We start from the raw sequence: 24968 nt of genomic DNA, 5'->3' as shown, positions 1-24968 counted from the left end.
GTCCGGGATCTCATCCGGGACTCCGAACAACATTCGGGTTACTGCATATACATATCCCTACAACCCTAGCGTCACCGAACCTTAAGTGTGTAGACCCTACGGGTTCGGGAGACATGTAGACATGACCAGACGACTCTCCGGTCAATAACCAACAGCGGGATCTGGATACCCATGTTGGATCCCACATACTCCACGATAATCTTATCGGATGAACCACGATGTCGAGGATTCAAGCAACCCCGTATAAAATTCCCTTTGTCAATCGATATGTTACTTGCCCGAGATTCGATCGTCGGTATCCCAATACCTCGTTCAATCTCGTTGCTTACCGGCAAGTCACTTTACTCGTACCGTAATGCATGATCCCGTGACCAGACACTTGGTCACTCTGAGCTCATTATGATGATGCATTACCGAGTGGGCCCGGTGATACCTCTCCGTCATGCGGAGTGACAAATCCCAGTCTTGATCCATGTCAACCCAACAGACACTTTCGGAGATACCCGTAGTATACCTTTATAGTTACCCAGTTACGTTGTGACGTTTGGTATACCCAAAGCACTCCTACGGTATCCGGGAGTTACACGATCTCATGGTCTAAGGAAAAGATACTTGACATTGGAAAACTCTAGCAAACGAACTATACGATCTCATGCTATGTTTAGGATTGGGTCTTGTCCATCACATCATTCTCCTAATGATGTGATCTCGTTATCAATGACATCCAATGTCCATAGTCAGGAAACCATGACTATCTGTTGATCAATGAGCTAGTCAACTAGAGGCTTACTAGGGACATGTTGGTGTCTATTATTCACACATGTATTACGATTTCCGGATAATACAATTATAGCATGAATAAAGACAATTATCATGAACAAGGAAATATAATAATAATGCTTTTATTATTGCCTCTAGGGCATATTTCCAACAGTCTCCCACTTGCACTAGAGTCAATAATCTAGTTACATTGTGATGAATCGAACACCCATGGAATTCTGGTGTTGATCATGTTTTGCTCTAGGGAGAGGTTTAGTCAACGGATCCGCTACATTCAGGTCCGTATGTACTTTACAAATCTCTGTCTCCATCTTGAACATTTTCACGAATGGAGTTGAAGCGACGCTTGATGTGCCTTGTCTTCTTGTGAAACCTGGGCTCCTTGGCAAGAGCAATAGCTCCAGTGTTGTCACAGAAGAGCTTGATCGGCCCCGACGCATTGGGTATGACTCCTAGGTCGGTGATGAACTCCTTCACCCATATTGCTTCATGTGTTGCCTCCGAGGCTGCCATGTACTCCGCTTCACATGTAGATCCCGCCACGACGCTCTGCTTGCAACTGCACCAGCTTACTGCCCCACCATTCAAAATATACACGTATCCGGTTTGTGACTTAGAGTCATCCAGATCTGTGTCGAAGCTAGCGTCGACGTAACCCTTTACGACGAGCTCTTCGTCACCTCCATAAACGAGAAACATTTCCTTAGTCCTTTTCAGGTACTTCAGGATATTCTTGACCGCTGTCCAGTGTTCCTTGCCGGGATTACTTTGGTACCTTCCTACCAAACTTACGGCAAGGTTTACATCAGGTCTGGTACACAGCATGGCATACATAATAGAACCTATGGCTGAGGCATAGGGGATGACACTCATCTCTTCTATATCTTCTGCCATGGTCGGACATTGAGCTGAGCTCAATTTCATACCTTGTAACACAGGCAAGAACCCCTTCTTAGATTGATCCATATTGAACTTCTTCAATATCTTATCAAGGTATGTGCTTTGTGAAAGACCTATGAGGCGTCTTGATCTATCTCTATAGATCTTGATGCCTAATATATAAGCAGCTTCACCAAGGTCCTTCATTGAAAAACTCTTATTCAAGTAGGCCTTGATGCTGTCCAAGAGTTCTATATCATTTCCCATCAAAAGTATGTCATCTACATATAATATGAGAAATGCTACAGAGCTCCCACTCACTTTCTTGTAAACGCAGGCTTCTCCATAAGTCTGCGTAAACCCAAACGCTTTGATCATCTCATCAAAGCGAATGTTCCAACTCCGAGATGCTTGCACCAGCCCATAAATCGAGCGTTGGAGCTTGCACACCTTGTCAGCATTCTTAGGATCGACAAAACCTTCCGGCTGCATCATATACAATTCTTCCTTAAGGAAACCATTAAGGAATGCCGTTTTGACGTCCATTTGCCATATCTCATAATCATAGAATGCGGCAATTGCTAACATGATTCGGACAGACTTTAGCTTCGCTACCGGTGAAAAAGTCTCATCATAGTCAACCCCTTGAACTTGTCGATAACCCTTAGCGACAAGCCGAGCTTTATAGATGGTCACATTACCATCCGCGTCTGTCTTCTTCTTAAAGATCCATTTATTTTCTATGGCTCGCCGTTCAACGGGCAAGTCAGTCAAAGTCCATACTTCGTTTTCATACATGGATCCTATCTCGGATTTCATGGCTTCTAGCCATTTGTCGGAATCCGGGCCCGCCATCGCTTCTTCATAGTTCGAAGGTTCACCGTTGTCTAACAACATGATTTCCAAGACAGGGTTGCCGTACCACTCTGGTGCGGAACGTGTCCTTGTGGACCTTCGAATTTCAGTAGGAGCTTGATCAGAAGTATCTTGATCATCATCATTAACCTCCTCTCTAGTCGGTGCAGGCACCTCAGGAACATTTTCTTGAGTTGCGCCATTTTCCGGTTCAAGAGGTAATACTTCATCAAGTTCTACTTTCCTTCCACTTACTTCTTTCGAGAGAAACTCTTTCTCTAGAAAGGACCCATTCTTGGCAACAAAGATCTTGCCTTCGGATCTGAGGTAGAAGGTATACCCAGTAGTTTCTTTAGGGTATCCTATGAAGACGCATTTTTCCGACTTGGGTTCGAGCTTTTCAGGTTGAAGTTTCCTGACATAAGCATCGCATCCCCAAACTTTCAGAAACGACAACTTAGGTTTCTTACCAAACCATAATTCAAACGGTGTCGTCTCAACGGATTTCGACGGAGCCCTATTTAAAGTGAATGCGGCAGTCTCTAAAGCATACCCCCAAAAGGATAGCGGTAAATCGGCAAGAGACATCATAGGTCGCACCATATCTAATAGAGTGCGATTACGACGTTCGGACACACCATTACGCTGAGGTGTTCCAGGCGGCATGAGTTGTGAAACTATTCCACATTTTCTTAAGTGTGTGCCAAACTCGTGACTCAAGTATTCTCCTCCTCGATCTGATCGTAGGAACTTGATTTTCCTGTCACGTTGATTCTCAACCTCACTCTGAAATTCCTTGAACTTTTCAAAGGTTTCAGACTTGTGTTTCATTAAGTAGACATACCCATATCTACTCAAGTCGTCAGTGAGGGTGAGAACATAACGATAGCCACCGCGAGCCTCAACACTCATTGGACCGCACACATCAGTATGTATGATTTCCAATAAGTTGGTTGCTCGCTCCATTGTTCCTGAGAACGGAGTCTTGGTCATTTTACCCATGAGGCATGGTTCGCACGTGTCAAATGATTCATAATCAAGAGACTCTAAAAGTCCATCTGCATGGAGCTTCTTCATGCGTTTGACATCTATGTGACCAAGGCGGCAGTGCCACAAGTATGTGGGACTATCATTATCAACCTTACATCTTTTGGTACTCACACTATGAATATGTGTAGCAATACGCTCGAGATTCATTAAGAATAAACCATTTACCATAGGAGCATGACCATAAAACATATCTCTCATATAAATGGAATAACCATTATTCTCAGATTTAAATGAGTAGCCATCTCGAATTAAATGAGATCCCGATACAATGTTCATGCTCAAAGCTGGCACTAAATAACAATTATTGAGGTTTAAAACTAATCCCGTAGGTAAATGTAGAGGCAGTGTGCCGACGGTGATCACATCGACCTTGGAACCATTCCCGACGCGCATTGTCACCTCGTCCTTCGCCAGTCTCCGCTTATTCCGCAGCTCCTGCTTTGAGTTACAAATGTGAGCAACTGCACCGGTATCAAATACCCAGGAGCTACTACGAGTGCTGGTAAGGTACACATCAATTACATGTATATCACATATACCTTTTGTTTTGTCGGCCTTCTTGTCTGCTAAGTATTTGGGGCAGTTCCGCTTCCAGTGACCACTTTCCTTGCAATAAAAGCACTCAGTCTCGGGCTTGGGTCCATTCTTTGGCTTCTTCCCGGCAGCTTGCTTGCCGGGCGCGGCAACTCCCTTGCCGTCCTTCTTGGAGTTCTTTTTACCCTTGCCCTTCTTGAACTTAGTGGTTTTATTGACCATCAACACTTGATGTTCCTTCTTGACTTCTACCTCTGCTGATTTCAGCATAGCAAATACTTCAGGAATGGTCTTCTCCATCCCCTGCATATTGAAGTTCATCACAAAGCTCTTGTAGCTCGGTGGAAGCGACTGGAGGATTCTGTCAATGACCGCATCATCCGGGAGATTAACTCCCAGCTGAGTCAAGCGGTTATGTAACCCAGACATAGTGAGTATGTGCTCACTGACAGAACTATTTTCCTCCATCTTACAGCTGAAGAATTTGTCGAAGACTTCATATCTCTCGACCCGGGCATGAGCTTGGAAAACCATTTTCAGCTCTTCGAACATCTCATATGCTCCATGTCTCTCAAAACGCTTTTGGAGCCCCGGCTCTAGGCTGTAAAGCATGCCGCACTGAACGAGGGAGTAGTCATCGGTACGTGCCTGCCAAGCGTTCATAACGTCTTGTTCTGCAGGGAGAACAGGTGCGTCACCCAGCGGTGCTTGTAGGACATAATCTTTCTTGGCAGCTATGAGGATGATCCTCAGGTTCTGGACCCAGTCCGTATAGTTGCTGCCATCGTCTTTCAGCTTGGTTTTCTCTAGGAACGCGTTTGAAGTTGAGGACTACGTTGGCCATTTGATCTACAAGACATATTGTAAAGATTTTAGACTAAGTTCATGATAATTAAGTTCATCTAATCAAATTATTCAATGAACTCCCACTTAGATAGACATCCCTCTTCTAGTCATCTAAGTATAACATGATCCGAGTCAACTAGGCCGTGTCCGATCATCATGTGAGACGGACTAGTCAACGTCGGTGAACATCTTCATGTTGATCGTATCTTCTATACGACTCATGCTCGACCTTTCGGTCTTCTGTGTTCCGAGGCCATGTCTATACACATGCTAGGCTCGTCAAGTTAACCCTAAGTGTTTTGCATGTGTAAAACTGTCTTACACCCGTTGTATGTGAACGTAAGGATCTATCACACCCGATCATCACGTGGTGCTTCGAAACGACGAACTTTAGCAACGGTGCACAGTTAGGGGAGAACACTTCTTGAAATTGTTGTGAGGGATCATCTTATTTACTACGTCGTTCTAAGCAAACAAGATGAAAAACATGATAAACATCACATGCAATCAAATAATAATAGTGACATGATATGGCCAATATCACACAGCTCCTTTGATCTCCATCTTGGGGCTCCATGATCATCTTGTCACCGGTATGACACCATGATCTCCATCATCATGATCTCCATCATTGTGTCTCCATGAAGTTGCTCGCCAACTATTACTTCTACTACTATGGCTAACGCGTTTAGCAATAAAGTAAAGTAATTTACATGGCGTTTCTCAATGACACACAGGTCATACAAAAATAAAGACAACTCCTATGGCTCCTGCCGGTTGTCATACTCATCGACATGCAAGTCGTGATTCCTATTACAATAGCATGAACATCTCATACATCACATATAGATCATTCATCATTCATCACAACTTTGGCCATATCATATCACAAAGCACTTGCTGCAAAAACAAGTTAGACGTCCTCTAATTGTTGTTGCATGTTTTACGTGGCTGAAGTAGGGTTCTAGCAAGAACGTTTTCTTACCTACGTGAAAGCCACAACTTGATTTGTCAACTCCTATTTACCCTTCATAAGGACCCTTTTCATCGAATCCGCTCCAACTAAAGTAGGAGAGACAGACACCCGCCAGCCACCTTATGCAACTAGTGCATGTTAGTCGGTGGAACCGGTCTCACGTAAGCGTACGTGTAAGGTTGGTCCGGGCCGCTTCATCCCACAATACCATTGAAGCAAGATAAGACTAGTAACGGCAAGAAAGTTGACAACATCTACGCCCACAACAAATTGTGTTCTACTCGCGCAAGAAGAACTACGCATAGACCTAGCTCATGATGCCACTGTTGGGGAACGTTGCAGAAAACAAAAATTTTCCTACGGTTTCACCAAGATCCATCTATGAGTTCATCTAGCAACGAGTAATCGGATGCATCTACATACCTTTGTAGATCGCGAGCGGAAGCGTTCAAAGAATGGGGATGAGGTAGTCGTACACGACGTGATCCAAATCACCGGAGATCCTAGCACCGAACGGACGGCACCTCCGCGTTCAACACACGTACGGAACAGCCACGTCTCCTCCTTCTTGATCCAGCAAGGGGAGAGGAGGGGTTGAGGGAGATGGCACCAGCAGCAGCACGATGGCGTGGTGTTGATGGAGCTGCAGTACTCCGGCAGGGCTTCGCCAAGCGCTATGGAGGAGGAGGAGGTGTTGGAGAGGGAGAAGGAGGCAACCAAAGGCGTGGATGAAAAGCCCTCCTTCCCCCACTATATATAGGAGGGCCAAGGTGGGAGGCGCCGGCCCTAGGAGATCCAATCTCCTAGGGGGGTGCGGCCAAGGGGGAGGAATCCCTCCTCCCCAAGGCACCTAGGAGGTGCCTTCCCCTCCTAGGACTCTTCCTCCCTTGAAACCCTAGGCGCATGGGCCTCTTGGGGCTGGTGCCCTTGGCCCATGTAGGCCAAGGCGCACCCCCTACAGCCCATGTGCCCCCCCGGGACAGGTGGCCCCACCCGGTGGACCCCCGGGACCCTTCCGGTGGTCCCGGTACAATACCGGTGACCCCGAAACTTGTCCCGATGGCCGAAACAGCACTTCCTATATATAATTCTTTACCTCCGGACCATTCCGGAACTCCTCGTGATGTCCGGGATCTCATCCGGGACTCCGAACAACATTCAGGTTACTGCATATACATATCCCTACAACCCTAGCGTCACCGAACCTTAAGTGTGTAGACCCTACGGGTTCGGGAGATATGTAGACATGACCGAGACGACTCTCCGGTCAATAACCAACAGCGGGATCTAGATACCTATGTTGGCTCCCACATACTCCACGATGATCTCATCGGATGAACCACGATGTCGAGGATTCAAGCAACCCCGTATACAATTCCCTTTGTCAATCGATATGTTACTTGCCCGAGATTCGATCGTCGGTATCCCAATACCTCGTTCAATCTCGTTACCGGCAAGTCACTTTACTCGTACCGTAATGCATGATCCCGTGACCAGACACTTGGTCACTCTGAGCTCATTATGATGATGCATTACCGAGTGGGCCCAGTGATACCTCTCCGTCATGCGGAGTGACAAATCCCAGTCTTGATCCATGTCAACCCAACAGACACTTTCGGAGATACCCGTAGTATACCTTTATAGTCACCCAGTTACGTTGTGACGTTTGGTATACCCAAAGCACTCCTACGGTATCCGGGAGTTACACGATCTCATGGTCTAAGGAAAAGATACTTGACATTGGAAAACTCTAGCAAACGAACTATACGATCTCATGCTATGTTTAGGATTGGGTCTTGTCCATCACATCATTCTCCTAATGATGTGATCTCGTTATCAATGACATCCAATGTCCATAGTCAAGAAACCATGACTATCTGTTGATCAACGAGCTAGTCAACTAGAAGCTTACTAGGGACATGTTGGTGTCTATTATTCACACATGTATTACGATTTCCGGATAATACAATTATAGCATGAATAAAGACAATTATCATGAATAAGGAAATATAATAATAATGCTTTTATTATTGCCTCTAGGGCATATTTCCAACACGTAAACAGTTACGTTGATGCAAGCTTTGACACTGATCCAGCCGATTCTAAATCGCAAACCGGATACGTGTTTACATTAAACGGTGGAGCTGTCAGTTGGTGCAGTTCTAAACAAAGCGTCGTGGCGAGATCTACGTGTGAAGCGGAATACATAGCTGCTTCGGAAGCAGCAAATGAAGGAGTCTGGATGAAGGAGTTCATATCTGATCTAGGTGTCATACCTAGTGCATCGGGTCCAATGAAAATCTTTTGTGACAATACTGGTGTAATTGCCTTGGCGAAGGAATCCAGATTTCACAAGAGAACCAAGCACATCAAGAGACGCTTCAATTCCATCCGGGATCTAGTCCAGGTGGGAGACATAGAGATTTGCAAGATACATACGGATCTGAATGTTGCAGACCCGTTGACTAAGCCTCTTCCACGAGCAAAACATGATCAACACCAAGGCTCCATGGGTGTTAGAATCATTACTGTGTAATCTAGATTATTGACTCTAGTGCAAGTGGGAGACTGAAGGAAATATGCCCTAGAGGCAATAATAAAGTTATTATTTATTTCCTTATATCATGATAAAAGTTTATTATTCATGTCAGAATTGTATTAACCGGAAACATAATACATGTGTGAATACATAGACAAACAGAGTGTCACTAGTATGCCTCTACTTGACTAGCTCGTTAATCAAAGATGGTTATGTTTCCTAACCATGGACAAAGAGTTGTTATTTGATTAACGGGATCACATCATTAGTTGAATGATCTGATTGACATGACCCATTCCATTAGCTTAGCACCCAATCGTTTAGTATGTTGCTATTGCTTTCTTCATGACTTATACATGTTCCTATAACTATGAGATTATGCAACTCCCGTTTGCCAGAGGAACACTTTGTGTGCTACCAAACGTCACAACGTAACTGGGTGATTATAAAGGAGCTCTACAGGTGTCTCCAAAGGTACATGTTGGGTTGGCGTATTTCGAGATTAGGATTTGTCACTCCGATTGTGGAGAGGTATCTCTGGGCCCTCTCGGTAATGCACATCACTTAAGCCTTGCAAGCATTGCAACTAATGAGTTAGTTGCGGGATGATGTATTACAGAATGAGTAAAGAGACTTGCCGATAATGAGATTGAACTAGGTATTGAGATATCGACGATCGAATCTCGGGCAAGTAACATACCGATGACAAAGGGAACGACGTATGTTGTTATGAGGTCTGACCGATAAAGATCTTCGTAGAATATGTAGGAGCCAATATGAGCATCCAGGTTCCGCTATTGGTTATTGACCGGAGACGTGTCTCGGTCATGTCTACGTTGTTCTCGAACCCGTAGGGTCCGCACGCTTAAGGTTTCGATGACAGTTATATTATGAGTTTATGAGTTTTTGATGTACCGAAGTTAGTTCGGAGTCCCGGATGTGATCACGGACATGACGAGGAATCTCGAAATGGTCGAGACATAAAGATTGATATATTGGACGGCTATATTCGGACACCGGAAGTGTTCCGGGTGATTTCGGAGAAAACCGGAGAGCCGGAGGGTTACCGGAACCCCCCGGGAGAAGTAATGGGCCATATGGGCCTTAGTGGAGAGAGAGGGGCAGCCAAAGGTGGGCCGCGCGCCTCCTCCCCCTGGTCCGAATTGGACTAGGAGAGGGGGGGCGGCGCCCCCCCTTTCCCTCTCCCTCCCCACTTCCTTCCCCTCCTAGTAGGAGTCCTACTCCTACTAGGAGGAGGACTCCTCCTTGGGGCGCCTATAGGGCCGGCCGGCCTCCTCCCCTTGCTCCTTTATATACGGGGGCAGGGGGCACCCCTAGACACACAAGTTGATCCACGTGGTCATATTCTTAGCCGTGTGCGGTGCCCCCTTCTACCATAGTCCTCGATAATATTGTAGCGGTGCTTAGGCGAAGCCCTGCGACGGTAGTACATCAAGATCGTCACCACGCCGGTCGTGCTGACGGAACTCTTCCCCGACACTTTGCTGGATCGGAGTCCGGGGATCGTCATCGAGCTGAACGTGTGCTAGAACTCGGAGGTGCCGTAGTTTCGGTGCTTGATCGGTCGGGCCGTGAAGACGTACGACTACATCAACCAAGTTAACGCTTCCGTTGTCGATCTACAAGGGTACGTAGATCACACTCTCCCCTCTCGTTGCTATGCATCACCATGATCTTGCGTGTGCGTAGGAAAATTTTGAAATTACTACGTTCCCCAACAGTTCGACTATGTGTTAAATATCCTATATTTTTGGCAAAGGTTTCGAGCATATTCACCTTAATTTTTTGTTTTTTATTCATAAATTTATAATTTTTACCATCTCATTTAGCTCGAAACTAGCTTAAAATCGACTCGAGATCGTTACAAGCTGAGCACGAGTCATATTCTACAGCTCGATCATGAGCTTCACTTAGTTTGAGCTCGCTCGAATTTTCATATAAGTTGAGCTGAGCCAACTCCAACTCGCTCGAGCTCAACTCGTTTGCAGCCCTACCTTTTAATGGGAGGAGACGTTCCCGTCGATAACAAAGCGCTGCTAAAAAAAAATAGTCAAGCAAGAGAACTATCAAGCAGAAAAAGACCTAGCTTCCCACTCAGCTACAACCGGGTCCATGGCTCCACACCACCGACAAAAAAGGCCCACGAAACGGGCCAGCTAACGCATCCTAGCTCACCTTGAGAGAACCGAGTTAAAATTGATGTGGGAAATCAAATCAGTGGCCTCAACTGCTTCTAGTGATATGTGCTCAGTATAGACACATCGATTTAAGTGACACTTAATATGAAAAGAAGGTGGTACAGAGTACTTCTTCCGTTTTTATTTAGTCCGCATATTAGCTTTAATCAAAGTCAAACTTTATAAACTTTGATCAAATATATAAACAAAAATATTAACATATACAATAACAAATCTATACCATTAGATTTATTATTGAATGTACTTTCACATCATATAGATTTCTTATAGAAAATGTTTGTACTTTTTTTAAAAAAAATTGGTCAAACTTTAGAAAATTTGACTTCAATCAAGTCTAATATGCAGAGTAAATAAAAATGAAGGGAGCAGAGGATTATGAGCATAATTGGTTTCTATCAACATTTGACTTGCCAAATTAATGCCAACTATTAGCAATACCGAGACTTGCCAACTATTAACAATTTTATGTGAAATAGACAAAACAACTCGTAGCCAACCAAGTAGTTGCCAATATTTGGCACAATGCCAAACATTGGCATGCCAATTTTTGGCAGCAAACCACGACAGCCACCGCTCCATCCATCTATGAAAAGAAAATCAAACAACTGAAGAATAGAAAATGCCAGAAACAAAGAGGATACCAGAGAGGGTGTCATGCCTAAAGCACGGTAAATTACGAGCGAACGAGTACTCCAATATGCAAATCAAAAATGTGCCTAAGCAGTTCAGCAGAAATCAAGCTGAAGTAAAATGTGCTTCAAAAACTGAAGCAGCACACCACCGCCGAATAACCCGCACCTATCCACGACACCGAGGGAGAGGAGCAACTGATCCCCGACGCCCCAAATGGCGCCTCCCCTCCTCCTCCTCCTCCTCGTCCCTCTCGTCGCCGCCACCGCACCGTGCGCCCACCCGGCCCACCCGAGCCAGCCGGCGTCGTGCGCCGCGGAGCCCGTGCTGGCGCCGGAGCGCCGGGAGGCGCACGGCGGGGGCCGCATCCTGGACATCACCCACTACTACCGGGAGGACATGCCCTCGTGGGAGTCCGGCGCCGGGGTGGGCCAGTTCCTCTGGCTGCCCGCCTCCATGCGCAACGGCTCCCTCGCCAACAACTCCGAGATGCGGATGCCCACCCACACCGGCACCCACGTCGACGCCCCCGGCCACGTCTTCCAGCACTACTTCGACGCTGGCTTCGACGTCGACACCCTCGACCTCGACGTCCTCAACGGTGAGCTCACCCCGCCGCCGCCGCCGCCGCCTCCTCCCCTTTTTTCCTTTTTTTATTCCATAGCAATTTCCGTAGTACTACTAACAGTGAAGCGGTGGCCGTTCCGAACGTGTCCGTCTGTTGGATGTTTGCGTTGCCAGGCAGAGATTGGGTTACATGCTATCGGAGGCCTGTAACAAATTGCTGTGTGAACTCGTTTTTTGGGATTGAGATTTGTCTGAATTGAACGACATGTCTTCGATGCAGATGTTGCAAGTTAGGCAGATTATGGCAACTCTACTCTGCTGCTTCGTTACTCTTCTCGTTGGGAGATTGAAGGCCATCGGCAGAACATCTATAACATGATCGCCCAAAAAATATTTCCTGTGAAAGCCATTCCGTTCACTAAAATATACCACCTGAAAATTCCTGGTGAGAGTGAGAGTGAGACTAGCTCCATAGGGAATTTTTAGAAATATCACATTATTCTGGGACAGAGGAGGGAGGGGTACTGGAGAAACTGAAAAGGTTGCTATGTCATGGTTCCTTACTTTCTTGATTAAAAGTGTTGATACCATCCAGTCTATAAGAGCTCTGTTCCAGTGCTTCAAACATTTTCTTACTTAGTCGGCTAAATTTCCATGTTAACTGTTGTTGAGTAACATAAGCCTTTTTTAAGCATTGCGTGTACACGATCATAGCTCACTCCTCAGGCTTGCAAAAATGAGTGATACTGCATATTGAACATGCCATTATTGGAAGAAAAGGCATTATGTAGCATACGATGTGTACATCTGAATCGTTACTCACAGGGTTACAATTAGATGTACGTACACGTATATGCAATTGTTTTATACCGTTCTAACAACTGATTTTGTGTTATTAGGTCCTGCACTGCTGGTTGATGTTCCAAGGGATGAAAATATTACTGGTAAATTTTGTATTATTCATGCCAACCGCTTATTTGTTAGTGTCGTAAAAAGGCTAGTGTTGTTTACTTAGCCTAACTATTTGCTTGCTGTGGATTATTATGTTGATTGAGTGTGATTGGCTAAGTCATTTGTGGCCAACAAATAGGTGGTCAGACCTTATGCAAGTTTTAGAAAAAGCATGAGTCTATGAAAGGTGGGCTACATGACCAAGGAAATGTGTCAAAGAAGTCAAACTTGTATAAAACAATTGATTTTGTATTTAGCTACTGGCGACAGGAAGTAAAACTTGTCTAACTAATGTTTGGCGAAGTCTGATTTAATACCTTAATATCTGTTTAATTAGACATGGAATCTGCATATTGAATTGATCTATCATTGCAGCTAAAACGATGGAATCTTTGCATATTCCTAAAGGAGTTCAACGGGTACTTTTTAGAACATTAAACACTGACAGGTAATGAATCTTAACCCAATTGTCTGCTCATTTGTGGTAATCATGCTTACAGATTTTTGATGTGAACACCTTTTCATGTTACGCTCAGACAAACATCTAGTGCAAACTAAAATTTAAGTGCCATCATTCGAACTTCATGTTCAAAAACCTTTTGCCATACTTAACAAAGTAAAGGACTAGATCCAGGAGGCCTTAGCATCACATAAGTGGGTAACTTTCTGAGTAACCTCGTTGCATGTTCGAAAACCTAGCCTTCTTAAGACCCTCCGCTTTATCTGCCATCCGAAACTCTGTGTGTGTGTGTGTGTGTGTGTGTGTGTGTGTGTGTGTGTGGATGTTTACACTCAAATTATATTTAGCATTTGATACGGCTCTGTACCTATTTTGAATGATTTGACACAGTGTTTATTGTTGACTTATATTATGTCTGATATTCGGAAAGAGGTTGAGCTGAGATATTCATCAACAATACATGAACCAACTGCTACGAAGTAACTATGAGAAGTAATTTGTTTTCTACTTCCTATATGGTAGTATATGGCCTCTGTCTTCTTGTGGTCAGAAAGAAAATAGTTTGCTCTAGAAGATCTGGGGTGCTTTAAATTCTGACGATTTACATTACTCCCTTGCCACTTCGCCTAGCAAATTGATAGAGGATTTCGTTGTATAGAAAATGCCAATCCAAAGGTGTGCATCTACTGCAAAAAAGCATCTTTGGTAGATGCAAACAAGTGATGTTTGCTTTCTTTTTTTCTCGAACACGCGCCAACCGCATGTCACTTTGTATTAGAGTGATGATTACTTTGTTGCATGATTGCATCCTCGGTTAGGGAAAAACTTCAAATAATTCCCTTGATGCCACCGAATTTGTCTTCATTGCAATTTGTATCCATCCAGAAGATACGGTGACTGCACCTTGAATGGGTACATTGCATACCTACTTATCCTTTTGTAGACAAGACATCTTCAGCGGGATGGACCTTTCACTTATCGATATATCTATCGGGCATTTTCAGCCTTCTAGACCCCCCCCCCCCCCTTTCTGCTATTTGAGCAACCAAAGTGCATAATATTCATTGACCGGAGCCTTGGCGTGTATTTTCAGGGCCCACCTTTATCAATCTGGGAATATGTAAAATGAATGAGCAAACCAGCAGAACCAGTAATTTTTTCCTGTATCTGGCTTCCTTCGGCCTAATCACGTGCTTTTGGATTCGTACAACCCCTCAATAGTTTTCTCTATAGAACATCTTGTATCCTCTGTTTTAATCCATTATGCAATTTCTTGAAGTAAATTAATGCGCCAAGTGCTTTACTATGCCGAACTGTAGAGCGAAATGTGACAAATTGGGAAAGTAAATTCAGTTACTGTTGTCATGCAGGAACCTAATGTGGAAGAAAGAGTTTGACACAAGCTATGTGGGTTTTATGAAAGATGGTGCCCAATGGTTGGTAGACAACACGGATATTAAGCTTGTCGGTGAGTTCCAACGACCTTTGCATCCTTTTATGAGGTCCTTAATTGTATCTATGACACTAGTATTTTACTTAGTTCTGTATGCAACTATGTTAAGTTTGTGCACTTGATTACTGTCTGGGTCTGTGTGTCATTGGTCTGAAATATAGTGGTTTCTGTTTGCACCATTAGCATTTTGCATACCTGGATTGGAAGCGTCATGTTTTGACGCATCCAGTGCTCCACACACCATGCACCCTGTCATTCCATAGCCCCTGGACCATGGTCTCATTATCATTGTATTCCTTCTGCTCCATCCAATTCCTTTTTGCCATTTGTGTTCCTGTTAGTTGCTCCTTACGCATCAGCCCTTCAGTACAAACTTCTACATCTTGGACAGGTTAAATGATTTGTCCTGCATTAACTCTTCTATTTATATTTATCTCTTCACGTTTATTCTCAAAAAAGAAACTTTTGTTGTCATGTTTTTGCAGGAATAGACTATTTGTCCGTTGCAGCTTTCAATGACTTGATCCCTTCACATTTAGTTTTACTTGAAAACCGGGTACGAAGATACTTCTTTGGAATAATTTTGTTTAGTTCATATTTACTGTATTTGATTATGTTTGGTTCTTTTCTCTCTTTTCTTATTGTACCTTCTGTTTTTGCCCTGTGCTCCGAACTTCATTTTCCTTGCGTTTCCAGTAATCTGAACAAGCAGTCTCCAACAGTAATTTTAAACGAAGAATCGGATGTTCACTAGTAAAATGAAGAATATTTGAGCCATATTGTCGATATTGATCCACGAAAGTAGTGAAGTCCTTATCAAGAGCAGCGTGATTAATGATTCGTTGAAGGAGGTCCTTCTATGTTACTTCTTCCCTAGATGACACTCCTCTTCCCTACCCTCGATAGATTAGGACCGTTAAAATTCCTGGTCGACCTTTCTAAATTTGGGGTCAGTGACAAAAAAAATTGTGGCCTCTCAACATGCCTGTTGGCTCACATTGATCTAACAAGTTTCGAAGAGGCCAGCTAGAATCTTTGTACCTGTGTTCTTTCATATGGAGTATTACTCCGTGCGGGTACTTGGCACTAGCCACCACGCTGGGCATCATACAGTTGATCTCTAGACGGATAAAACACCATATACCTGATATTTTGCTGTTCTTTGGTTCCTTTCAGGATATCATTCTTGTGGAGGGCCTCAAACTGGAGAATGTCATACCTGGGATATACTCGTTGCATTGCCTGCCACTTCGGTTGCGTGGAGCTGAAGGTTCGCCGATCAGATGCATCCTTATAAAGTGAAAGACATTTGCATCCCGCTGCGGCGGTTTAGTTTGATACCGCAAGCACTTATATATAAAAATAGAATGTGTATAGCAGCAAAACTCGTGTCTTTGATACCAGAGGAGTACTGTCATGTGTCCAGAAACATGGTGGCACTTCGATGCTTAGTAAGGAGCGACAAACGGCTAGGGATGCAAATGTGTAGCCTCTAGGGTACCCTCCGAACCTTTAGTTGGGCTATAGAAGGGATGGATTACAATACAAACCGCAATGTTCAGTGGTACCAAAATACCAAATGAATCATGCTACATTGAAGAGTGTAGTTGAGTGATCACTATTGTAGTAGTACTCCCTCCGTTTTTATTTACTCCGCATATTAGCTTTGGTCAAAGTCAAACTTTATAAACTTTGACAAAGTTTGTAAACAAAAATATTAACATATACAATAAGAAATCAACAGTATTAGATTCATTATTAAATGTACTTCCACATAGTATAAATTTGTTATGGTAAATATTTATATTTTCTTTTATAAACTTGGTCAAACTTTAGGAAGTTTGACTTCAGTCAACTCTAATATGCAAAGTAAATAAAAATTGAGGGAGTACTACGTAGTACTCTCTCTGTCCCAAAATAAGTGACTTGACTTTGTACTAAAGCTAGTACAAAGTTGAGTCATTTATTTTGGGATGGAGGAAGTACTAACATAATGGATCACCTAACCCACATTTATTTTCTTGACAAATGGACAATCCATATTAAGTTTGGACAAAGGTGATGGATCACAACCTTTTCATCAATTTATTGCCAGTGTAGACCAAGCACGAGCCTAGTCATAATTCCACATCCATATTCCTCGCAGGAGCCACACTAAGCACCTCATTGACCACCTTCTCCAGATTTACCCAAGATGGCCCACCTGGCAGTGCAGCCATGGCAGCCTTCTCCTTCCATTCCATGGCCATTCTCTTCATCTCTTCTCCCTTGCCCCCTCCTCCCATCACCTCCCGGACGGCCGCCTCCACCTCATCCCTCTCGACATCGCCGCCGATCTCCATGCCGACGCGCCACTCGGAGCAGACGTACCTTGCGTTCGTGTAATGATCGGCGCCGAAGGGCCAGCACAGCATCGGCACCCCGGCGCTGAGGCTCTCCAGGACCGAGTTCCACCCGCAGTGCGTCAGGAACGCGCCCGTCGCCTCGTGCCGGAGCACCGCCTCCTGCGGGCACCAGCTCGTCACGTGGCTCCTCGCCTTCGTCTCCTCCAGGAACTTCGGTGGCAGCACCCACAGGAAATCCATTTTACTGTTGTCCAGACCCCACGTGATGCTCGTGAGCGTCGTGATGCTCCCGAAGCTCACGTACAGCACCGGGTCTGGCCGCTTGCCCTCCAGCCACTCTAGGCTGGCGTTGTTCTCCTTGGACAAGTTGGATTCCAGCGTGTCAGCCACGCCGCTAGAGACATGGCCGAGGAGGAGCGGCAACGGCCCGACGGCGTAGGTGGGTGGCAGGATGGTGGACATGGCCGCCATGGCCTCGTGGTCGATGTCGTCGAAGGTGTGGAAGATGATGGCGGACGGAGTGGTCCTGTGGCACGCCGTTGCGTTTAGGACAATGCCTATATCCACGAGCCGCTACAACTGCTGGGACGCCATGAAGGCGAACGCGCTGGTCGTGAAGAAGGTGACGCAGGGGGTACCCATTTCCCTGGACCCATACAGGACGTGCTCGACGTCGGAGATGACGCAGGACACGGGCGGGAGCAGGCCGGCGACGAGGCTCCTCAAGTGCGGGACCAGGTGTTGAAATTTTGCTAGTAGGTCTTTGGCTCAAAGCCTAACTAAAATTCTGAAATTCTCTTGACCCATTCATGTACACATGTGAGTGGAGTGAGTGAGGCTAAAGTTTAGTCCCACCCCGGAAGTTGAGAGAGAGTTGCACCTCTTTATAAGGTGAGCTCTTCTACCACTTGTATGAGCATGAGAAGAGGAGACCTACACGCGCGCTCCTCCTCGCTCGCCGCGCCGCGCCGCGGGTTGCGGGATTGAGCCGAGCCGAGGACAGAGCTAATTAATAATTAACGGATGCGTTAATTACTGAACCGTTTCCGATTCTTTTGGATCGTGACGACTCGGACGTGGGGTTTATTCCCACGACCTACCCGGCCCGCACTATATAGTCAGGCAGACGTCTACCCTAGCCGCCGCCGCTTCGTATGGTTTCTCACCACCGTTTCAGATCATTGCGCCGTCAAGTAAGTCTTCTCCATCCCTCCTTCCGGCGTGCACCGTTCCAGATCATTGCGCCACCAAGCAAGTCTTCTCCATCCCTCCTTCCGGCGTGCACCGCGAGAAGGAAACCCCGCCTCTACGGGAGAGGGGCGATCAGGTTTTTGGGGAGCGCACTCGCGCGACTGCTGGCAGCGACGACTTCTTCCCCGACCTCGGCAACCTCGTCCTCGACGACATGGGCGACAACGTCAACGCCGGCGGTGCTGCACCCGCTGCACCGTATGTGATTCTATCCTTCCTGTTCGAGATCGTGGTAGAATTCATGCTTCTAGTATGTGCCCTAGATGTGATATGTTCATCTGCTATGCTAGTTCGCATGATTAGTTTAATCTCTGCTGCTGTGGTCATGATTTATCTTCTGTTTATTCGGATTAAATCTCGTAGTAATTTGCTCATATTTCCAACAATCCAAAAACCTGATTATAGGCAATTTACTCCGAGTGGTTTTGCTGCGCATATGAAGCCGCCTGCCTTTAAAGGGGCGCAATATAAGAGGTGGCGCACGAGAGCAGTCTACTGGTTTCAGACCATGGGCTGCTATGATGCCACCAAGGGCAAGCCTGAGGGCGATCTTAATCCAGCACAGCTGAAAGCTTTTGAGAAGATCGATACCCTCTTTAAAGGCGCTCTTCTGAGTGTTCTTGATGACTTCATTGTGGATTCGTATATGTCGTTTGACAACGGCAAGGACATGTGGGCTGCGCTCGAGGCCAAGTTTGGTGCCTTGGACGCCGGCAGCGAGTTGTACGTCATGGAGCAATTCTATGACTACAAGATGACTGATGAGCGCCCTGTTGTACAGCAGGCTCATGAGATACAGTCGCTCGCAAAAGAACTTGAGTACTTCAATTGTGTGTTGCCGGACAAATTTGTTGCCGGAGGCATCATTGCCAAGCTTCCACCTTCGTGGAACAATTTTGCTACTTCCCTGAAACACAAGAGACATGAGTTTTCCGTTGCGGATCTCATTGGTACTCTTGATGTTGAAGAGAAGGCGAGAGCAAAGGACACACGTGCTCGAGTTGCTGAGGGAGGTTCTAGTGCCCACATGGTACAGAAGAAGAACTCCCAGCCCAACAAGTTCAAAAACAATAAGAACAAAACTCAGGGCAAAGGCAAGTTTGATACAAAGAACAAGCCATCACATTCTACCAACTTCAAGAAGAATTCTCATAAGAAGGGGAAGGGACTTTGCCATGTCTGCGGTGATCCTAATCACTGGGCTCCGAAGTGTCCTAACCGCTTTGAGGAGCGCGAACATGAGAAGAGCGGCAAGTCCGCTAATGTTGTCATCGGTGATACTGATATGAAGGAATCAGGGTACGGTATTTTTCCTACCATCCTTTCAGTATTTCAATCCCCTGATTGGTTAATTGACACCGGTGCCAATGTACATGTTTGTGCTGACGCCTCCATGTTTTCTTCTTACCAGGCAACAGGGACTTCACCCGTGCTGATGGGGAACGAGTCACATGCCATCGTTCGAGGTGTTGGTACGGTCGATCTGAAGTTTACTTCGGGGAAGACTGCGCGTCTGAAGAACGTTCATCATGTGCCGTCCATCAATAAAAATCTCGTTAGCGGTTCCCGTTTATGTCGAGATGGTTTTAAGTTGGTTTTCGAATCCAATAAAGTTGTAATTTTTAAGTGTGGACAATTTGTTGGAAAAGGCTATGAGTGCGGAGGCTTGTTCCGCCTATCTTTGTCAGATATTTGCACTAAAGTTATTAATAATGTTTGCCACAATAATGAGTCTGATATTTGGCATTCACGACTCTGTCATATTAACTTTGGTTGCATGACGCGGTTAGCCAATATGAATTTAATTCCGAAAATCTCTATTGTCAAAGGCTCCAAGTGCCAAGTATGTGTGCAAGCTAAGCAACCTCCCAAGTCCCATAAGACTGCAGAGGCAAGAGACTTGGCGCCACTTGAGCTTATACATTCTGATCCTTGTGAGATGAATGGCGTGTTGACAAAAGGTGGAAAGAGATACTTCATGACGTTGACTGATGACTCCACTAGATATTATTATGTGTATCTTCTGAAATCAAAAGATGAGGCTTTGACTTTCTTTAAAAACTATAAAGCTGAGGCAGAGAACCAACTTGATCGAAAAATTAAACGGCTTAGGTCCGATCGTGGTGGAGAGTATTTTTCCAATGAATTTGATCTGTTTTGTGCGGAACATGGTATAATCCATGAGAGGACGCCTCCCTACTCACCCCAGTCAAATGGGGTAGCCGAAAAAAAGAACCGAACTCTAACTGATATGGTTAACACCATGTTAGACACTTCGAGTCTATCCAAGAAATGGTGGGGGGAGGCGCTAATGACTGCGTGTCATGTCCTAAACCGAGTTCCCACAAAGCATAAGACCATGACTCCATTTGAGGAATGGGAAAGGAAAAGGTTGAAACTCTCTTACCTACGTACTTGGGGTTGTTTGGCGAAAATCAATATACCAATTCCCAAGAAGCGCAAGCTTGGACCAAAAACCGTGGATTGTGTTCTTCTGGGCTATGCTTTTCATAGCATCGGCTATAGATTTTTGATAATAAAATCTGAGGTATCCGACATGCATGTTGGTACGATTATGAAATCAAATGATGCAACTTTCTTTGAGGACATATTTCCTATGAAGGATATGTCGAGTTCATCAAATCAGGAGATACCTACTCCATCTAGTGAGGAATTCACTGTAATTCCTGAACCCACCATTGCGATGGAACACGTTGAGAATCCTATTGAGGGTAACAATGGAACTCCTATGAGGAGTAAGAGACATATGACTGCAAAGTCTTTTGGTGATGATTTCATTGTGTACCTCGTGGATGACACACCCAGGACTATTTCAGAAGCCTATGCATCTCCTGATGCTGACTACTGAAAGGAAGTTGTACGTAGCGAGATGGATTCCATCTTAGCTAACAGTACCTGGGAGATCACTGACCGTCCTTATGGATGCAAACCTGTAGGATGTAAGTGGGTGTTCAAGAAGAAGCTTAGACCTGATGGTACGATTGAAAAGTACAAGGCACGGCTTGTGGCCAAGGGTTATACCCAGAAAGAAGGTGAAGACTTTTTTGATACTTACTCACCCGTGACTAGACTGACCATAATTCGGGTGCTACTATCACTGGCTGCCTCACATGGTCTTCTCGTTCATCAAATGGACGTTAAGACGGCTTTCCTTAATGGAGAGTTGAAGGAGGAAATTTACATGGATCAGCCAGATGATTTTGTAGTACCTGGTCAAGAAGGAAAGGTGTGCAAGTTATTAAAGTCTTTATATGGCCTTAAACAAGCTCCTAAGGAGTGGCATGAGAAGTTCAAAAGAACATTAACTGCTGCCGGCTTTGTAGTAAACGATGGTGACAAGTGCGTGTACTATCGCTAAGGTGGGGGTGAAGGAATTATTCTTTGTCTGTATGTCGACGATATATTGATCTTTGGAACCAAACTTGATTTAATTAAGGAGGTTAAGGATTTCTTATCTCGCTGTTTTGAGATGAAGGATCTAGGAGTAGCTGATGTTATCTTAAACATCAAGCTGTTGAGAGATGAGAATGGTGGGATCACACTGCTTCAGTCTCATTATGTGGAAAAGGTCTTGAGTCGTTTTGGGTATAGAGACTGCACGCCTTCTCCAACTCCATATGATGCTAGTGTGTTGCTTCGAAAGAATCGACGGATTGCTAGAGATCAACTAAGGTATTCTCAGATTATTGGCTCGCTTATGTATTTGGCGAGTGCCACGAGGCCTGACATCTCTTTTGCTATGAGTAAGCTGAGTCAGTTTGTGTCAAAACCGGGAGATGATCATTGGCATGCGCTTGAGAGAGTTATGCGCTATTTGAAAGGCACCGCGAGCTATGAGATTCACTACACCGGGTATCCAAGGGTACTGGAGGGTTATAGTGACTCAAACTGGATATCTGATGCTGATGAGATTAAGGCCACAAGTGGTTATGTTTTTACACTTGGTGGTGGCGCTGTTTCCTGGAAGTCTTGCAAGCAGATCATCTTAACGAGGTCAACTATGGAATCAGAATTCACGACATTAGACACTGCCACTGTTGAAGCAGAGTGGCTTCGTGAACTCTTGATGGACTTACCTATGGTTGAAAAACCGATACCCTCTATCCTGATGAACTATGATAATCAAACTGTGATCGTCAAGATAAACAGTTCTAAGAACAATATGAAGTCCTTAAGGCATGTGAAGAGGAGACTAAAATCTGTCAGAAAATTGAGAAACTCCGGAGTTATTACGTTGGATTATATCCAAACGTCGAAAAACTTGGCAGATCCCTTCACAAAGGGTCTATCACGTAATATGATAGATAATGCATCGATGGAGATGGGTTTGAGACCCACCGCATGAGTTGTCCATAGTGGTAAACCACTCTATGTGATCAGAGATCCCGTGAAGTAGAAGTGGGAGACAAGCTGTTGGTCAGCTGGGAGGAGAGTATCCCTATATTAATTATCCCACTCCGTGAAGATGCAATACTCTCCTGATCTGCATGGCAGGTTGATACTTATCTTAATGTGTTCCAAGTGGCTTATTCGGGTAAGCAGAGATGTTGTCCTGCAGAACATCTTCTGAGGAACACACCTATATGAATTTGACTGTTAACGTCGCAGTATGTGAGAATTGGGTGTTCTCTAATAAGTTCATGAAAGGCCCTGGAGTATGACGTATACGCTCCACCCGCAGGGAAGCCTTGCGGCAGCCCAGTATCGATCAAGAATTTGTGTGAAACTAGTTTTACAGAAAACTTGTAGTTCAAGGCATAGTCCACTATTCAAGTTGTGATCTAGTGTAGCATAAATTTCTAAGTGGAAGTTTAACTTCACAGTCTCCACTAAGCACCGATATATAAAACGACGTTTTGAAACTAAATGATGAGATGTGCCAATGAGATTTTGTGGGGGATTATTGGAATTTTGCTAGTAGGCCTTTGGCCCAAAGCCCAACTAAAATTCTAAAATTCTCTTGGTCCATTCATGCACACATGTGAGTGGAGTGAGTGAGGCTAAAGTTTAGTCCCACCCCGGAAGTTGAGAGAGAGTTGCACCTCTTTATAAGGTGAGCTCTTCTACCACTTGTATGAGCATGAGAAGAGGAGACCTACACGCGCGCTCCTCCTCCTAGCTCGCCTCGCCACGCCGCGACGCGACGCGCCGCGGGTTGCGGGATTGAGCCGCGCCACCGTTCCAGATCATTGCGCCGCCAAGCAAGTCTTCTCCATCCCTCCTTCCGGCGTGCACCGCGAGAAGGGACAGCAGGCCTCCGGAACCCCGCCTCTCGTGATCCTGTACGGGAGAGGGGCGATCAGGTTTTTGGGGAGCGCACTCACGCGACTGCTGGCAGCGACGACTTCGCGAACGACGACTTCTTCCCCGACCTCGGCAACCTCGTTCTCGACGATATGGGCGACAACGTTAACGCCGGCGGTGCTGCACCCGCTGCACCGTATGTGATTCTATCCTTCCTGTTCGAGATCCTGGTAGAATTCATGCTTCTAGTATGTGCCCTAGATGTGATATATTCATCTGCTATGCTAGTTCGCATGATTAGTTTAATCTCTACTGCTGTGGTCATGATTTATCTTCTGTTTATTTGGATTAAATCTCGTAGTAATTTGCTCATATTTCCAACATCAAGACCTCCGTGGTGGACAGCAGGGCGCCCATGTCCTGCGACGCGTCCGCCTCGGACGGGGGCAGGCCGTTCGGGACGGCGGCGAAGCGGAACCCGGAGACCCCCGCGAGCGCACCGAGGCCGCGCGAGCGGAGGAGGCGGCGGCGGTTGTGCTCGGCGGTGTGGACGAAGGTGACCTGGAAGCCATGGCAACGGTGGAGGAGCTGGGCCAGGCCGAGCGCCGCCTTCACATGGCCCTGCGTCGGGAAAGGGAAGAACACGGCGTGACGCCCCTCCGCGCCGGCAGTTGCCGCGGTCGCCATGGCCGCTCCACGTGCGCGTGCGCCTGCTCACTGGAAACTAGAAAGAGAGAGGTGGAGAGGAGGGTCCTGGTGTTTAGCAGCAGAGCAGTACTGAGCGGCAACATACATGATGATACGTGGTCACATATAACGTGGCGCAGCTCTGTGGTGCTCCAGGTGCGCTTGTCTCCGAAACTCAAGTGGTGGTGGTACGAGCTCACAATGACGAAGGGGAGTATTTAACAAAAAATTACCACATTTTATGGAACCGTGCCTACAAACTACCACTCTACAAATTCATGCCGAAAACTATCATTTTTTGTCTAATCTTTGACTAAAAACTACCATGTCGGGAAAGTGCCCAATTCGCCTCTTCTAAACGCCTTTCTAACAGGATGGGCCCACCTGTCAGTATTAATCTTCTTCCTCCTCTCTCTCTGGCATGTCGTCAAACCCTTCGCCGTGCTGCTACCCCACGTCCATGACGAAAACGAAGCTTGGGCATGAAGTCGAAGCAGCAAGCAGGGGGGCGGCGGCTGTGGTGGTGACTAGCAAGCGGCGGCCATGGGTGCTGGTGGAGGCCGGCGCAGGGTGAGAGGAGCAGATGAAGGCTTGGGCTCCTCGAACCATGGGGATGGCCGGCAACAGGCAGCTGCGGGAGGCCGAAGGGAGCGGCGAGGTCGGTCGGATCTGGAGCTTGAG

The 24968-nt window shown here is 45.8% G+C and overlaps 1 protein-coding gene and 1 pseudogene across 1 annotated transcript; one reads left to right on the top strand and one right to left on the bottom strand.

Moving 5' to 3' along the window:
• The first annotated feature begins 11443 nt into the window (after positions 1–11443).
• LOC125509656 (cyclase-like protein 3) lies at positions 11444–16357 on the top strand. The gene is made up of 6 exons (XM_048674671.1): positions 11444–11909; positions 12775–12819; positions 13202–13274; positions 14657–14754; positions 15225–15295; positions 15916–16357. Exons 1-6 carry the CDS (start codon positions 11525–11527, stop codon positions 16039–16041), a joined length of 798 nt encoding a protein of 265 aa, XP_048530628.1. The 5' UTR covers positions 11444–11524; the 3' UTR covers positions 16042–16357.
• Positions 16358–16490: 133 nt separating this feature from the next.
• LOC125509655 lies at positions 16491–24287 on the bottom strand (annotated as a pseudogene).
• Between the last annotated feature and the right edge of the window lie 681 nt (positions 24288–24968).

The sequence above is a fragment of the Triticum urartu genome, chromosome 5 (genome assembly GCF_003073215.2).
Source record: "Triticum urartu cultivar G1812 chromosome 5, Tu2.1, whole genome shotgun sequence".
Taxonomy (NCBI): Eukaryota; Viridiplantae; Streptophyta; class Magnoliopsida; order Poales; family Poaceae; genus Triticum; species Triticum urartu.
Note: the sequence above shows the minus strand (reverse complement) of the source record. Positions and strands in the feature narration are given on the sequence as shown.

Excerpts from the sequence above, each read along its gene's own strand:
- LOC125509656 (XM_048674671.1), top strand. The coding sequence starts at position 11,525 with ATGGCGCCTCCCCTCCTCCTCCTCCTCCTCGTCCCTCTCGTCGCCGCC. Across the intron at positions 14,755-15,224 it reads CACGGATATTAAGCTTGTCG|GAATAGACTATTTGTCCGTT; the intron begins GTGAGTTCCAAC and ends ATGTTTTTGCAG. Across the intron at positions 15,296-15,915 it reads TAGTTTTACTTGAAAACCGG|GATATCATTCTTGTGGAGGG; the intron begins GTACGAAGATAC and ends GGTTCCTTTCAG.